The sequence below is a fragment of the Xenopus laevis genome, chromosome 5L, assembly GCF_017654675.1.
Source record: "Xenopus laevis strain J_2021 chromosome 5L, Xenopus_laevis_v10.1, whole genome shotgun sequence".
Taxonomy (NCBI): domain Eukaryota; kingdom Metazoa; phylum Chordata; class Amphibia; order Anura; family Pipidae; genus Xenopus; species Xenopus laevis.
Genome location: NC_054379.1, coordinates 50,382,837 through 50,401,835, shown reverse-complemented (window position 1 = coordinate 50,401,835; position 18,999 = coordinate 50,382,837). Strand labels below are relative to the sequence as shown.

Sequence of the window (18,999 nt, the reverse complement as noted above, 5' to 3'; positions counted from 1 at the left end):
CAGCCATCTTCCGGCTCCAAAAGTCACGGAAATTGCAGAAGCACCACTCTCATTCCAAAGATTACCAAAAAGTCAGAAGATGGCTTCTGTGAACTCCGCTGGACAGAATCTGCACCGAGGGGTAAGTAAAGACTTAGGGGCATATGCCTGGGGTACCAGATAGGATTGGGGGAGGAGGGAGGGGGGGTCTATGTAGGGTAGGAGGGTAGGTTTTTTTTTTACTTTACAGTTGAATTCTCCTTGAAATCAATTTTTAACTGATACATATTGTAATTTTGCTTAGACTATGAAAATATAGTACTTGGGTAGAAGACCACTTTAATATATATATTTTGCAGTTTTAATCCCTCAAATACATAAGGGGGGATTCAAGAAAAAGATCCAAACAAGATATAAAAGTAGAACTACTCTAAGCTTTTCCATATTCTCTGCACAAGGAAAACCCTCGTGCTGGCAGGAGTTCTTCACTTTACTCACTAGGTGGGACTAAGCTAAGGGCACAATTGCATAACATGCATTTTGTATCCCTATCTGTATGTTTAATTTAATACTTATTTTTTAAATTAGTTTTTGCATTGTGAGACTTTTCTGTCTTCTTGCAGTCTATTTGTCCTTCCGTTGTCAGAATCATGTACATTTCTGTTTTGTGATGTAAGTTCTTGTTATGTTGTTGTTACGTTCTGCAGTGGTAGTTGCTCACATACAGAGTGTGAATTTTGATTTCTCAGTTACACTGACTCATCTTTTATGTGCCAGATTCAGCTGTCAGTTTCTGTGCTCTTTTTCCTCTCATCTGCTGAGCTCTGAGTTCATCCACTCCCTCTCACATGAAAATTCATCGTTTTTTAAATAACCTTTTGACTTTGAGACATGACCACCATATATGACTAAAAAGTCCTATTTTCTTTACAGTTCCTAAACCATTTAACCATTATAATTTTAAATGCAGTGACAAGTAGTGTGTTGCAGTTCAGTTTTTTAATTCTGAAACTAAAAACTGAATATCTAGTTCAGCTTTAAATTAATTTTTAGTATGATATAGACATTGATATTCCAAAATAATTTGCAATTTCCATTAATGTGTTGGCGAACCAGCCAATATCCATAAAGATTAACATAGCCATGTCGTTCATTGCATGTTATATTATAATATATTTTAATTTGATTATAATGTATTAAAATAGTATTTATGCAGTACCTATACAGATTTTGGGAATGTACGCTCTTTTGGTCTGTGTCTGTAATATTACCTGGCAATTTGCCAACCCCTTGAGGATGGTATGCATGGGAGTTGTAGTTTTTACTATATTTTTTTGCTTGGGTTAATTTAATGTCTGCTGTTACACTGTGAGAGGCAGTAGGTTACATTCTTGTGATGCCACTATGTTTTCCCACCATACTCTGTTTATATTGGGACCATTCTTTTTTTTTCTGTAACTTTGAGATCAGCCGGGAGTCCAGCTGAAACACCAGTTTTGCTTCAATAAATCACTTTTATGTGAGTGTTTCCCTAAGTCCTGTGAGTGCAGTATTAAGTTTCCTGTGATCCTGTGTGATATATATATTTATATATGGTCAGCCAGAAAGTCCATCTGCTGATGTTCTTCCTTAGTGGGTGGATTTTGGTTTGGCAAGTAGTGAAAAGAAGAGAAGATATGAGGAAGTGAGAGTTCCTCAAAGCACACACTAAGGGGGGTTATTTATCAAAGGAGTTTTTTTATACCTTTAAAGAACTTGAATGATTTCTAATTTAAGAAAAAACTTGAATGGAAAAAACTTGTTTCAGCGGGTTTGGGGTTAACAACACAAAAACTCTAATTAATCTAAAAAACTGGAATTGACCACATTTTTGTGCAAAACTACATGAAGGCTATAAACATTTTCAAATGGTTCAAAGAACCTCTTCCATGACTCCTACATGACCTCAACAGGTTTTAGATGTTGTGTTTTTGGATTTTAGCTATTTGCAGGGTCGGGTATAATAAATATCAAAAAGTAAGCCGGAGGTTTGGGAGGATGGGGATCAGAGTGTGCTGGGTCCCTCTGAAGATTATTTTGCAGGGGATCCAGGTGCACTCTAGTTACGCCACTGCCTCCTAGCTAAGGAAAGTAGATTACAAAGTAACCAGAATTCAATTAATTTTATATATATCATAGAAATATTCTATTTTTATAGTATGGCATTTCTATGACAATAACATTTCTGTGATATTTATTGCCTGTCTCCAGGTTATAACCCAGTTCATTTTTTGTGACCTTTTCAGACACATTATGGCTTACTTTAAAAAAGTTAGAGAATTGTATGCATTGTAAAAATAAAAGTTGGTGTAAAAAGCCAGACCTTTTAGTAAATCTTGTAAAGCTGCATTAATATTGCTACTTTTTCCACTTGCATTTAAAAATTATATCAATGGACTTCACCATATTTTGATTCGTCTAAAATAATGTTCTAAACATAGACAAATAAGAGATTTTGTATTGGATTAGATCAAGACAAGCTTATGTTATTTCACACTTTTCCTTTAATGGCATGAATTTAATATTATCTTTTCTGCCATTTTTAGTCATAAATGAGAGAGGCAAATAGACCTGTAGGATATAATATCTGCCGGTCTCCATGGCACTTGTGCTGAGATTGAATCTAATAATAACAGTATAAATGCTTTATATATTCCTTTGAGTTCTAATACATGAAACCCATATTTCCTAGTGATCCCTGACTTACCACCATAGTAATAATAAATGCAAGTACAGTATATAGTGAATAAAGCACCCACTATTGTAAAATATAAGAATATTATAATTTACCAAGGAGTTCCATATCTATATACATGAGGCCAAAGACTGACTGTTTTTATACAGGTCATGGAACCCAGAGGTAACTTCTAATATCCTCATATTTTGCAACTGGGGGTACTTTATTTATTATAATAAACAAATTTCAGTGAGTCATGTGACAGAAATGACATCAGAACTCACCGCTTATTACTGATGACATCAGAACTCCTCGTTTATAAGGATATAATTTACAAGATATTCATAGCTTTTGTGTATTATATAACTGATTCTTGCCTTCCTGTTAGTGAAAAAATGCACACCCAAATATTTTCAATCCCATAAATTATAATAAAAGGAAATAAATATTAATATTTAACCTCCTTCAAGTTTTTGTTCTTGTTTTTAACTGGGCTTCAGCTAATACAGTATGAATATGTCAAGTAAATATGAATTCTTTTTAATCTCAGGTATGATATCATGAACCTTCAACTGATCGAGCCAAACCACTATGATTATGTGCTTATAGGAACATGGCATGAGGGAATTCTGAGTATGGATGATTTTAGGATGCAAACAAATAAGAGTGGAATTGTCAGATCTGTGTGCAGTGATCCTTGCTCCAAAGGGGAAATCAAGGTGAGATCTTTTTTCTTTACTCACTTATAACTATGGGGGGAAAGGTCCATTTACTGGGCAGTTCAATTAGCACTGTTTTCTGTCTGGTTGCTAGTTACACCAGCCTTCCCAAAATGTCACATTTAAAGTGGGCCAGACTCCTCAAGGAGCCTACTTTATGTGCAAAGGCAAACAAGCAGATCTTTCACTGTTTCACCTTGAGGTGGGCAATATCGGGCCGATCTGATCACTTGGCCCTCGGGTCAACAATCAGATTGTAATTGCCGCTATGCTGCTAGATCTGAGGCATTGAGAATTCACTACAGACACCACAGTCTAGCAGTGCCCCTTCCAGTAACACAAAACTGGGATAATACAACTTTTACAGACTGTAAGCAAATTTTTTGAAGATATTGAAAACACGCAAATCAACCATTGCCACACATTTTTCCATAGAAAAACATGTTGCCCAGTGTCACATTTGAGCCATTTGATGTTCAGACAAAGTTTGCTCCATCTGCATAGCAAAATGTCAGCATTTGAATTTATTCAGCTGTCCATTTTCACAAGAGCCATAACTCATACGATGAAGATTGGCTCCCATACACTATTATTTGACAGTATAATAAATAGGGGTGATGTGTTATTTAGCCACATAATTCCATAGTTATGGGAGTAAATTATAGCCTGCAAAACAGGAAAATATTACCATTGTTAATTAAAAAATGAATCCAGTGTACCTAGTATAAACTTGGAACTGATTACCAAACACTTAATTACCTTGAAGTATTCAATTACAGAGGTTATAAGAGAACAGAGTGGGAGGATTTGTTGGCATGTTTTCCACAGAAAGTTATAAAATAAAAAGACGCCTGCTTTTCATGTCAAATATTCAACTTAGTGGTGCTGGGAGCAAACAAGGAAAGCTGGCAGGTTGTTTAGCAAACATTAGATCTTTGTTTCTATCCCAGGATTTGTCCCCTGCAACGTCCAGGTGTTTGAGGTGGATAACCCTGGAGATATTATCCTTTTTGTTGTTAATGCAAAAAAATCATCTTATTGACTTGAGTAGCATTGTAGATTAATGAGAAAAAAAGTCAGCCTGTTGGTTAAGGATGATGTCGGACCACACATTTTAATCGCTGATATCCTCAAAGTGAAAACAGCAGCCGCCTAATCCCCCCCTTTTTTTTTTGGTCACTGCTTCCCATATTAATCTATTGAAAACAAAGTGCCTGAAGCAAATGATTACCACTATATGCCGTTCTGGCACAGAATTTCCCTTAGATTGAAATGGGAAGCAGTGCCAGGCAGTGAGGCATTCGTTAATACTTTATTTTTGGCTAATGACAGTAAGAAAAACTTTCCAGTTTGATATTAGCCTAATGTAATAAGGAATCATTAATTACCACAACCACAGTTGCAGTAAAACAAAAATGGACACATTTGTTGTGTCACTCCAATGTACGACACAGCACTGCAAATGCAGGACATTTAATATAAAAAGCCTTTATTAGAATATATGGCTCACGACCTGTAACAGAGCAACGTTTCAAGCCTGTTCTCGGCCTTTTATCAAGCTGAATTGGCAACTTTTATTAAAGGAGTTCTATGGAGGAATCATTCATCCAACCTGTTAAATTAGCTGCAGTCCCCTGGGACCCGTTTGTGATAAAACCCGATAATCTGACCCCAATGCTGGAGCAGGCTTTATTTATCTGGAACCAACTAAAGTACAAAACAAAATTATCTCAACACCTTCTGACAGCCCCTGTTCTAGGAAACCCAGATTTCCTACCAGGCTTAGATGTGAATGCTTTTCCATGGTGGAACACTAGAGGCTTCACAGCACTGAAACACTTCTATGGCCTATCAGGCCCACTTCCATGGGATAGAATCCAACAGCTCGATTCCCCTCTGCACGGAGAACAGTTTTCGATTTCTACAGATACAGCACTTTCTGAAATCCAAATATAAAGGTACGGGTACACCACCTTCATCATATCTAGAAACAACATGTACCACCTACCCATACTCTAGAGGTGTACTATCTCGCCTATACCAAATATTGCTAGACGTATATTCCCCACCAAGTTTACCACATTTTTGGGCCTGGGAAGGAGACCTTGGTAGATCTCTAGAAGAGCAAGAATGGCTAAAAATATGGGACTCAGTAGCTCATGTCTCAATCAACACCTCCCTACATGAAGCGGGGTATAAGGTTCTATTACAGTGGTACCTACTACCAGCCAAGTACAGCCAGTAAAAAGGTTTTGGACCAGGGTCTACGAAATAATATTCTCAGTACTGTATACTGGTAAAAGCTAAACTGGATCCTAGTCAATGAGAAATTGACAAGCATCTTAAATGATAAGCAAAAAAAATATGGGACCCGTGCATACACTACATCACCGCCTCTGGTATAACCTGTGCCCTCCTCTAACTAAATAAATGTATATGGAAAACGCCTGGGCAAACAGGTGCCAAGTAAGATTATCACCCAAAATTCCCCCTTTATATAGTATACAGCATGGGCAATATCTTATTGACATGCTCCCTAACAGAGATAACCATAAAAATGACTAGATAAATGGGTTTTCCCTTTTAAGGGAACCCTATTACCTAGAGAAGAGTTAAAGAAGGCACCGTATTGAATTGTTTTATGGTTCTGATTTTTATGATCATTAAGTTTTGATTGTAGCCTGTTCATTTGTAATCTTTGAATCTTTAATTTCCTGGGTTCATAGAAAAGTTGAGTTTTCATTTTCAGCTGTAAATGTTATGTTACTGCCAGTTAAATCTTTTTCTTAAAGACAACAGTTCAACTTTAAATTTCCTTTCCTTATTTCTTGGCCAATACCTGACATCACCCTCTCACAACAATGCCAATATCAAGATATTAATGGCAGTGTCGGACTGGGACACCAGGGGCCCACCAAAAACCCTTAGACCAGGGGCCCACCCAAAAACCTTTAAACCAGGGGCCCACTCAAAGTATTATTTTCTTCCTTTCCTTACTCAACCTCTTTTCTCCTATTCTCTTTTCTTTACATACTATAATCTATTATTCCATCTATTTAGCCTCTTTATTCTTATAGAAATAGGCAATGGCCATGAAATAGGCCAAAAGTTTAGCAGCATGAGTTCCCACTGACACCTTGGCCCACCGGGAGTTTTCCTGGTATCCCTGTGGGCCAGTCCGACAATTTAATGGGATATTCTTACTCTTTACAGTATAAAATATAAACTATTCTATTATGGCTGAATGAGTTGCATGACTTGGCAGTTAATATCAGTGGCTATACTTTGTTTTGGAGGGACATAGGCAATAGAAAAGGAGGAGGGCTATGTCTATTTGTTAGGCAGGATTTAAAAAGTTAAATATAGGAGGAGGTGAGAAAATGAGGGGCAGAAGCCTTATGGGTGGAGCTCTTTACTGATTGTAAAGAGTCCAGCAAATTAATTGCAAGGGTATGCTATAGAATAGATCATCTAATGTAAATGGAGAGGTGGAGGCTAAACTCATGATGCAAATAGAAAAGGCTGCTAGTTTGGGAAAAGTAATGATAATGGGGGATTTTAATTACCCAGATATTGACTGGAGCAACACTTCTGCTAGGACAATCAATAAGAACAAGTTTATAAACTTGTTGCATGGCAATTTTAGGGCACAGTTTGTTGAGGAGCCAACCAGAAAAAATGCTATACTGGATCTAGTGATCTCTAATAACCCAGAACATTTAGAAAATGTTAATTGAACCCCTGGGTAATAGTGACCATAATGTGACATCATTTGATGTCTTGTGCAAAAAACAAATATACAATGGGACAACAAAAACCTTGAATTTCAGAAAAGCTAATTTTAGCGCCTCAAGGACTGCCCTTTATTTAAAATGATATATGATTGTCATTTAAAATTATATTAAAATTTTCTGTCCTCAATTTATTCTCTCAAGAAGTAAATGTAGAAGCACCAATAAACACCTTCTGTGGGTAAACATAGAAGTAAATAATTGAATAGGAATAAAGGGAAAGGCATTTAAAAACTGTATAACATATATAAACACTATATTAGATGTTGTAAAACAGAAATGCGGAAGACAAAGATTAGAAATGAGGAGCACATTGTGGCAGAGGCTAAGACAAACCTAAAAAGCTTTTAAAGTTTTGAACTGTATTAACAGAGAAATAGATTAGCAGAAGAAGGGGGTAATTCTTCCACTGTACAGAGTGCTGGTAAGGCCTCATCTAGAATATGCTGTTACGTTTTGGTTCTGCAGTGTTTTAACATTATTGAATTAGAGAGGGTCCAGAGAGGGGCAACTAAGCTGGTAAAAGGTATGGAAAATCTCTGAGGAAAGACTGGCCAAGTTGGGGCTGTTCATTCTGGAGAAGAGGCGCTTATAGGAGGGATAATATAACTGTGTATAAATATATAAGGGGATTGTACAATAACCTAATGCTTTATTTACTAGTAGGTCACAGTTACAGCTGACAAGAGGGCACCCATTCTGATTAGAAGAAAGAGGTATCGTCTTAATATTCGGAAGGGTTTTTTTTACAGTGAGAGCTGTGAAGATGTGCAATTCTCTCCCTTAATCAGTCCTACTGGCTGATACATTAGATAGCTTTAAGAAGGGGTTGGATGTTTTTTTTAACAAATGAGGGAATACAGGGTTATGAAAAATAGCTCATAGCACAAATTCAATCAATCTTTTCCAGTTTTTCTTGAAACAAAATAAAAAAACTGGAATAAACTTTTTTCTCAATGGCTAGCATATTTATTAAAAAAATCTATTTCTCAATGGCTAGCATATTTATAAAAAAAATCTCTATCATCTATGTCAATAAAAATATTGAAACAGAAAAAAATCTCTATCAGAAAAATTTGATTCTGTTAAGTTACAGTAAAAAAACTTCATTGCAGTAAAATTAAATAGTTTCATTAATTTTGAAATACACCTCCCATTGATTTTTTTATAAGCTCACCAGGTATTAGCTACTTTTTTATTCAATATTTTTTAGATTAATACATTAAGGAAACTTGATATAGGAAAACTCAAATTGGAAAATATCTGCAATTGGATTTCTTCACTGCATTTTTCTCAAATTGTGTAAAAAAACACGGCCTGAGATCTAAGTTAGTCAGACACTATGGGGCATATTTAATACCTGTCAACCTTCAAGCTCTGAATAATCCTTAACTCTCTTGCATTTTCTGGAATCAATTGCTTTTTTTTAGGCAGGTTTTTTTTTGCATAATCAGGCTTTTTACAAAATAAAATGCTCACCACGTTTGAGGTGGCAAGCTTTCAGCATTTAAAAAAAACCTGATTGGGCAAAAGACATCATGCGCCATTTAAGAAAAACAATCAATATCACAAAAACCAAAAGCAAGTTAAGGAGCTCACTGGCATAGTTTATAGCAAACCCGAAGGTTGACAGGTAATAAATATTCCTGTAGAACTCTAAATTCTATTTATGAATTATATTTATAAATTCAGTTCAAGTTTTTGGCAGCTAAAAATCGACTAAAGTAGCTTTCGAAACTCAGTAAATCTAATTAACTTTCCTAATGCTGACTTCTAATAAATGAAAATTAAATTAGCTTTCAGCAATAAATTGAAATTGCTAATGCTACAATGCATTTTAGTCTTTTTTTTTTTTTAGTCTAATTTTTAAGACCGTAGTAGCTGTTTTAAATGCTAAATGTAATTATGTAATTTAATATTTAACTTAAGTAAATTAAATTCCTGTACTTAATTAATGCTGGCAATTTGTTTATGGATTTTTTCTGGCTGACTATTTATGGGAAATTATTTAACAGCTATGAATTATTGAATAACACCGTGTATAGCTCTGCATATTATGTTAGCGTTATGTAAAGAAAAGGCCATACTAATAATAAAAAGAAGAAAGTATAATGTTGCTATTAAAAAAGTGGCAGTAGTTCTTATTCGACAGGAGTCATTTACAGATCCAGTGGTGTAACTTCGGATGTCAGGGTCCGCCTGCAAAAAAATTTTCAGGGCCCCCTCTGCACATAATAGTGGGAGAATTTAATGTATAATATCCCCAGAACTCATAGAAGGATGGTACAATGGCAATTCCATGTATAAATACTCTCAGAATTATAGAAGGATGGCACAGTAGCAATTTCGCTTATAAATACCCCAGGACTATAGAAGGTAGGCACTGTGGCAATTTCACATATAAATACCCCAGGCAGTAGATAGAGGCAATTACATGTATATATAGATATATATATATATATATATATAGATATATATATAATATATATCTATATATAGAGAGAGAGAGAGAGAGAGAGAGAGAGAGAGAGAGAGAGAGAGAGAGAGAGAGAGGAAATGGAGTGCACAACCATGAGAAAAAACAAAAAACCTGGGTGCTAGTCCGAAATATATAGACACATTCTGCAAGTATTGACAGCACTCCAAGGATACTCACAACTCAGCGATAATCATAAAACAGTGAAGGTTTATTGGAAATCCAACGTTTCGAAGGAGCCGAAACGTTGGATTTCCAATTAACCTTCACTGATTTATGATTATCGCTGAGTTGTGAATATCCTTGGAGTGCTGTCAATACTTGCAGAATGTGTCTATATATATATATATATATATATATATATATATATATATATATATATATATATATATATATTTTGTGAGATTTCAGGTAGCAGGAATCTTGACCACGGCACTTTTGTAGCACAGAATCAACACACAGAGCCTGGATTTAGTCCAATTCAGCCTGGGCTGCTTTATTTGAAGCCGTTCACACAGACAGCATAAACAGAAGGTTTCAGCAGGTTGAAATAAAGCAAATAAAACGTATCACAGTCCAGCACTTACACTGATTCAGCTCAGTTTCCTCAGTGTCTGGTGTGCAAAGCAATGACTCCAGGCTTGTAGTTTTAAACAGGCAAATCTGTAGTGATCTCTCTGTGTCACTCTCAGCTTGAGTTCACAGCAGGCTCCTCAGCCCCTCACACACACTGAAATTAGACACCTGATTAATTTATGGGCAGGTAGCTAACACCACACCCAGGTCAGTCTGGAGTGGAATGAAAGGCCCGCCCAGATCCTTCCCTCCATTCCAGCCCTGGATACCCTAAAGAAGAATAACAATGCAGTTTCTTAACTGCCATATCCTTCATTCAGGGCCCTTAACCCCTGAACTAACATGCATTTTCCTTTTACCATATCACAATATATATATATATATTTGGCAGATGGCACAATTGCAACTTTGCACATTAAGGCAATGAAAGGGGTTAAAGGACCACAAGACAATAAGTGCAATAAATGTGATTTGTATCCTTACCACCCTGCATTCTTTCTATGCTGATAGTCTAGTAGAAGGGGGGGGAATCTGCAGAGTAGGGAACGACCATACGTCCTGCTTGTCAGCAGAGTCCCAGAAAGTCCAACTCATACAGGCCACAGGCGCCATTTTCCCTGCCTTCCATTGGACCTTGTAGCTAGGTTGAGGTTACGCAGGCCACATAAGAGGATCGCAATGGCTCGAACCCCCACCCCTGCCACTGTTTTTTATCAGTAAAGTCAGTGACTCGAGGCACTCCGGGTTGCAAAACAGAAGAGTAGCTATCCAGAATTCCAGCACCATCCCCTTACTACTGAGGAAGCAGGCCCCCTCCGGACCACATGTACTCCCGGCCCCCCCGCGGCTGAGGGGTCTGCTTCCTCGGTGGTTACGCCACTGTACAGATCCCTTTTCTACTAAAGTTGCTGAATTATCCTTTATATCTTAGTATATGGTTGTAAGAATCTATGTTTCAGACCTTTTCTGCTCAAGGCTCAAGCTCTCTAATACTCCAACCTAATAAGGTCCACTTAAAGGTGACCTGTCACCCAGACATAAAAAGCGGTATAATAAAACACTTGTTCAAACTGAACATGATTTTTTTTTAAATTAAAACATCCATACCATTAATAAACACATTTAAAAATGTCAGTCATTTATTGCCTGCCCCACCTCTATGCATTAGGCATAGAGGCGGGGCAGGCAATTACTTTCACTTTCCATTCTTCACTTGTCACCTCGCTTCACACATTCCCCCTCCCTCCTCGTAATCTAATTTTGTAACCAGTGCATGGGTATGTGCATCAGGTGCCCCATTCTGGTTCTTTAACAAGATATTGAGATAAAGCAAAGCTTGTCTCAATAACAGTGTTTAAAAATGATGTCTGCTTGCTTGTTGTGATTGTGACTGAAGAAAACAAGATTTAAATAATTTATATAGTTTAAGCAAAGTTTATATAGCTTGACAAACATGATAGCAAATGATTTGATTTCTTAGGGTGACAGGTCCCCTTTAACTAAAAAGAAAAATTCACATATATACAGTTTTTAAGAGCATCCAGAATAGCAAAAAAGTATTTGCTCTAAATATCATCGTGGCCCGCTGACTGGAAACCTTACTTTGCTTTGGGTAAAAGTTGGGAAGCAACCATATAGATTGCAATAGCGCTCGATGCTACCAGTTGAAATCATGGAGCGGGAGCGGGTTGGTGTTTGTATTATAATAGCATCCAGTAAAGTCTCCTATCTTCATTTATCTTGAATTTCTAAAATTAGTTATGCTGAGATAATTTCGAAGGTAAGTAAATTTGCCCCTAAGAGTTAATTGAAAGGTGAAAAACCCCTTTAACAAAAATCTATAATTTGTTTCGTTCGCTGAGCCTTTTATTCTTGCTGTTGTTGCAGGTTATAAGGAAAGGTGAAGTGAGCTGCTGCTGGATTTGCACCCCTTGCAAAGAAAATGAATTTGTACAAGATGAGTTTACATGCAAGGCCTGTGACCTAGGCGCTTGGCCTAATGCTGGATTGACAGGTATTACAATATCCACTAGGCTTGGCTAGTTAATGAGTAGATTAAAGGCTTCAAAATGAATGCAGAAAGTATTGCATTTTGCTTTAATTTTTTAATGAGCTAGTTCATTTTTCTCTGCAAGCAACTGTAGAAATCCATAGGAGGCAAGATCCTCTGGGGTTAATAATTGTTTCAGAACAGATGTTGCACCACACAGTGGCAGCAAGCTAATAGTGTGTTCCCTATGGTAGTGAATACATGAATTAATTGGTGGATATCACAGGCACTTGGGGTGATTAACTAAAGCAGATAGCAAAAGCTGTCATAAGCCACAACCTGTGTGATTAACGGCAGGAAGTGAAAACATTTTGTGCAATGCATACAGATAACTATCACATCTTGCTGAGAACATGCCACACTTAAAGTCTGTGTCTTTGCTCAAAATGAAGATGTGTCCTTTGTTTTTGTTTTTTTGTAATGGTAGTGTTTTTGTAGGTTCTATTAGTTCCTCTAGGGTGAAATGAGAAGCATGGAATTTATCTAACAAGCAAGAAGGAACGTAAAATGATAAACACAATATGGTTTGAAGAAACCACTTCTTTGTGTACTGTGTACTGTGAAGACCGTAAATAGCTGTAGGGGTCCTGCTAGCCAGGTGTTGGGGGTGAGGATTCTATTGCATGAAACATTGTTAATACAGAATTATGAGAATTCTAAAAATGCTTTTTATTTATGACTGAACCGGCAACCCATGGGTGGGGTGAATATCTGATAAGCTTCTTTGCTGGTAGCACCACTTAGCATCCAATGTTCCACAGGCAGGCTTCTTGCTGTACTGGATGTCAAACATAGCCAAGTCCTATCCCATCATTGTTCCCATTTTTCTATTCAGTCTATGACATAATTTCACAAAGACCAATGGAGGGCAGTGCAATTAGCTTTGGTGAGACTAAATGGCTCACACATTTGCAATGATGCAATTAATATTTATCTGGAGTCTTTGTAAATATTACAAGAATATATATTGTACCAAAACGTATACTGTTCAACAGAATAAAGATATAATATCAATATGTTACAGTCAGTGCTGTTCAAATTAAGCAAGAATACATTTATTGAGTAAATAAAGTAATAGTAAACCATATTGCATTGCAGTGTTTACACTCTAAGGGGCTGATTCACTAAGCTCGAGTGAAGGATTCGAATGAAAAATACTTCGAATTTCGAAGTATTTTTTTGGTACTTCGACCATCGAATTGGTTAAATTCGTTCGAATTCGAACGAAATCGAACGAATCGAACGAAAAATCGTTCGACTATTCGACCATTCGATAGTCGAAGTACTTGCCCTTTAAAAAAAACTTCGACCCCCTACTTCGGCAGCTAAAAGCTACCGAAGTCAATGTTAGCCTATGGGGAAGGTCCCCATAGGCTTGCTAACCTTTTTTTGATCGAAGGATTTTCCTTCGATCGTTGGATTAAAATCCTTCGATCGATCGAACGTAGGATTAGCGCTAAATCGTTCGACTATTGATGAATCGGCCCTTCTAAATGTTTTTGAGGAATGTTTGGAACCAGAGATGGCTTTGCAGGTGTTTAGATATGATGTCTTTCCATGAAGCACACTACCTGAATGGATCCTGCACTTATTATCTCTCTCATTAAAAACCACTTTAAAAATGAAATATAACTAATTAAATGGAACACATAATCATTTCAAAATATTTTTTTAATGATATCATAATTGGTTATGAAATCCCATTAGAGGTCCTAAACAGGTGCCAGTTTAATTTAGGGGTACTCAATCTGTGGTTGCATCACTCTGAGCATATTCTGCCTTTGTGTAGAAATACAGGGTGAGCCTTGCCAATTGCTGTGAGTATGCCCCAGAGATGAAACGGGAAACTTGCATTTCAGTTATCAGAGCTACAATGACCTTGTCAGTGAATGATTCCTGGATTAAAGGAAATAAACATGAATGTTTGCTCTAATTCTTGACATTTTGAAATAAAGCACATTTTTAAATATCTTACTGAAAGATAAGGTTTCCACTTAAAGAGATACTGACATGTTACAGATTTTTACAAGAACATGTTAGTATCAGTTTAAGTGCTAAACCCTTGAACTGTGACATGCATTCTTCTATTAATTATAAAATGGCAAGAATAAGTGAGGGTAATAGAAAGCAAGTAGTCAGGGCAGCATCTGGCCTAGGATAGCACATGTTTTCCAATGGGCACTCTCCACTGGGACACATCTCTTAAAGCAAACTGCAACAGCTCCACAGCTCCGCAGTCTTTATCCAATAATTAGATTAAGACTGTGGTGCTGTTTCGGTTTGCTTTAAAGTATGAATAAACACCAAAACCCAATGTGCTGAATGCACGGCATATTGAGTATTTGCTGCACCACAAGCCTGATGTCACAGCTTTAGCCTCAATGAAATACATGTTGTGAAACACAAGTACAAGACAGGAGGTTGGATGGGGGGGATAGGAGTTTCATTCTAGATATACAAACAGTGTCTAAAAGATTTTTAAAGTTATACTGACACATTCCTGTAAAATGCTAAAATGTATCAGTATCCCTATGAATATGTACCAGCACACGAAAATATTATCTCTTATCCACAATCATTCAAATATATGAACAGTGCCTGTAAGCTTAGCCAAAACATTACATGGTTTTACATTACTCCGGTGCTCTTCTGGACCCTCTCCCCTTGAAGAAAACCAAGATTAAACGGTGGAGACATTCCTGCATTAGTGATTAGATGTGGTCTGACACTCTCAAACTGGGTCCAGACCTATCCATTTCCATTAAGGATAGAAATATATACTGATTCAAATTTTAAATAGATTGTACTTGGCCCCTTATCACCTTGCAAAAAATCTATGATAATGTGTCAGAGTAATGACCTAAGTGCCTGAGATTCTGGGGTGAGGTATTGCGATTTCTCGATGAGAAGCTTCACATCCAAACACTCTCTCCCCAGAACTCTGTTTGTTAGGAATAACAGGAAACCTACAACTCAGATAAATATTCTGTGCTATCTAAACTGCTGTACTATACTAAGAAGACAATTCTAATGCACTGGAAATCCCTCAACCCCCCTCCCCTACAATTGTGGCAATATTTGGTAAACTCTCTCCAGTCAGAAACTAACCTAACTAAATCTAGCGAGAGGTTATCTGGAGAAATGTATTGCTATAAGAGGCATCTGGCTAGAGTTAAAGCAGTGGTCGCCAACCAATGGCTTGTATGTTGCTCCCATTGGCCTCAACGCAGGTGCATTTTTTTCAATTCCTGGCTTGGAAGCAAGTTTTGGGTGCATATAAACCAGGGTCATGGCCAAATAGAGCTTCCTGTTGGTTGCCAGTCCACAGTCCACATAAGGTTGGGGACCCTGATTAACAGGATATCCAACTGTAAGTAACATTAGTGATATGCAAATTTTTTCACCAAGTATAGACCCCAATGGGTGAAAAAATTGTTGCGTCAAAAAATGTTGCCGCCCATATACTTCAATGCTTTCTGAAACGGGTCAGATTAGCCCATCACTACTGAGAATAGATATATTTGATGCCTTGACCTCACTCCTCCCTTTCTTCTATCTTATCACTTTCTTGTGTTCTTCTTCTATTTGTTTGTGATTTGAAAATTAAATCTTGTTTTATTAAACACTGTCTGAACTGTGATTATGTACAATTAAAACAGAAATGTGTTTTATACATACTTAGCACTTAGCACTGCATAATTTGTCTTTCTTTTTTATTTTTGCATAGGCTGTGAACCTATTCCTGTCAAATATCTACAATGGAGTGACATTGAATCTATTATTGCAGTGGCCTTCTCATGTGTTGGCATCCTCATAACAATGTTTGTCACTTTGATCTTCATACTTTACAGAGACACGCCTGTAGTCAAATCTTCAAGCCGAGAACTCTGCTACATTATTCTTGCTGGCATATTTCTTGGTTACATATGTCCTTTCACATTAATCGCTAAACCCACCACTGCTTCTTGCTATCTACAGCGTCTTTTGGTCGGCCTTTCTTCAGCCATGTGTTACTCTGCTCTTGTGACAAAAACCAATAGAATTGCTCGGATTCTAGCAGGCAGTAAGAAGAAGATTTGCACTCGCAAGCCCCGCTTTATGAGTGCTTGTGCCCAAGTGATTATTGCTTCTATATTGATAAGCCTGCAACTTGCGCTGGTGGTTTCTTTAATTATCATGGAACCTCCTATGCCTATTCTCTCCTATCCAAGCATCAAAGATGTTTATTTAATTTGTAACACAAGCAATTTAGGTGTAGTTGCTCCCTTAGGCTACAATGGACTACTCATTATGAGCTGCACATATTATGCTTTCAAGACACGTAATGTTCCAGCAAACTTTAATGAAGCTAAATATATTGCTTTTACCATGTACACTACATGCATTATCTGGCTGGCCTTTGTACCAATCTATTTTGGGAGCAATTACAAGATCATCACCACCTCTTTTGCAGTCAGTCTTAGTGTAACCGTTGCCTTGGGATGTATGTTCACTCCTAAGATGTATATTATCATAGCCAAACCCGAAAGGAACGTTCGCAGTGCTTTCACTACCTCTGATGTTGTTCGCATGCATGTTGGGGATGGAAAAGCACCCTGCAGATCAAATACTTTCCTAAGTATCTTCAGAAGAAAGAAGCCTAGCTCTGGAAACACAAAGTGAGTAGTTGTGATGGTGTTTTATTTATTGTTGTCTTCTCATAATAAATTCTTCCTGGATATTTAATTTCAATGTTATAAGTATCTACATATCCAAAGGCATTGCATTTTATTAGTTTGTTTCCTAGGCTGCTCAGAAATTGTCATGGCAGTAAAAAGCAAAGAATAATAAATCCTATTTCATTTTTTTCACATTATATAAAGAACATTTTGCATGCCTTTAAACACTATGAAACAAATTATTCATCAAAAGATTGATTTTTGCTGAATAATTTTGAAGGCATTTTGAAAGCACAGAAACATCCGTACAACATTTTACTAAACTTTTTTTTTCTTGATGCTGCTGCTGATGCATCATTAGTGCAGTGTTACTCATTCCAGTGCCTGGTGCCAGCAAAATTACACTATATTGCCTTATACAATGTACTTTTTTTCCTATTTCCTACTCTTTCTGTTTTAGCATTTAACTCAACAGGCCTAATTTACTGAAAATTGGTAAAACATAACTGATCTTTTCAGATTTCATTTTCAACACTAGGACAATTTGTTCTACCATGAAAGATAATCAACAGAAGTGCTAACCCCCATCTGCACGTTGTATTAAGGATTAAGGATTCTGAAGAGTTTTAGTTAAGTGCACTAAAGAATACTGACACCCACAGAAGACGAATCTGTTCAACAGCTCACATTCACACATCTATCAGCTTTGATAGCTTTTTTCTATTTGTCAACATGAGTGTTGTAAACTAGAAAAAAGAACGGTCAGCAATCCAGATGTTTTCCCCAGTTTGATCTTTAATAAATATTCCCCAATGTGTACAGCAAAAAAATATAGAGAATTAGTGCTCTCAGCAATCCTTAAGGGCACATACAGTAGTACAATTCTACACTACAGAGTGATCTCAGCTGTTCTAAACAATATACAGAATTAATGTATCTGTTTATGTCTCATAGGCTCCATTACATTACTTAGAAATAAAATCTATTGCTGTTGGATTTGTCTCTTTGCTTTTCTTCACAAAATTTAATTTAGCAAAGGTTGCATTTTTGTGGTATTAGAGCTTTTAGAAGCCACAATTAAACTCAATTTTCCAAAACCAAGAATGCCAATAATGAAAATAGCTTTAGAAAAAATGTGTACAACATTGAACATTTTGATCTCTGAAAAACTCTAAAACCCCACAGGGACCTTCTATTGATTTGATTCTACAAGATCTTGACAGCTTTTGCTTGCCATACTTTTGTATTTGTAGATTTATTAGTTTTAACACTTGAGAAACGAACATTCATACGAGTGAACTTTCATAAATCGGCCCCATAATGAACAATTTCTGCTTTAATATGACAATCCATGCAAGTTGTAGGTCTTAAAACCAAGCTGTATTCATAACTGCGCATAAGCCTATTGAAACCCACTATTTTGTAGATCACAGGCCTAGCAAAAATGCAACAATACTGTTCTGTAATTCAGCTTCATGGATGTAGCAATTATTGCTAAATTCATAACACTGCAGGTTGGAACATTTATTGATGGCTCATCTGTAATTATAGAGTCATTTCATTTGTCATGTGCCATTTTCTATTAAATTCTTTCAATATTTATGATTTTGTAATCTTTATGTTAGAATTTTGATTTGAAAAAAAAAACTTACCCCAATTAATTTTGAGCATAGAACCCTCTTTAAACAACCCACCTTCCTCTCTGGGGTGTGTGCCTCAGAGCAACCCTGCTCACAAGCTCCCTGGAACTCAGCAGAGAAACCTCATGGATGGTAAAGAAATTATACTGCCACTGCCATGCCTGCTGGTCTGTGTGCTAACAGCATAATATAGCATCAATGACACATTATCCCACACCTGCTGGTGGAGAGCAGAAAAGTTGTTCAGGCAAAGTAATAGCCCTTTCTGAACTGTTGTCATCCTCCTGCTGCATCACCCAAGGTCTGTCCCTGGTATAATCATTCTCCCCTAGATCAGACCTTATATCACAAGTGGCACCCATACTTAGGGGTTTATTTATTAAAGGTTGAGTTG

At 36.9% G+C, this 18,999-nt stretch overlaps 1 protein-coding gene across 3 annotated transcripts in view; it reads left to right on the top strand.

The window, feature by feature from the left end:
• The window catches only part of LOC108716694 (metabotropic glutamate receptor 1), a 215,031-nt gene that overhangs the window by 184,274 nt on the left and 11,758 nt on the right, over window positions 1-18,999 (top strand). For all 3 annotated transcript variants that reach the window (XM_041562730.1, XM_041562729.1, XM_041562731.1), the window contains exons 6-8: window positions 3,246-3,414; window positions 12,145-12,271; window positions 16,035-16,965. In XM_041562730.1, the coding sequence (XP_041418664.1) occupies window positions 3,246-3,414; window positions 12,145-12,271; window positions 16,035-16,965 (1,227 nt within the window). The remainder of the gene's footprint in view (window positions 1-3,245; window positions 3,415-12,144; window positions 12,272-16,034; window positions 16,966-18,999) is intronic.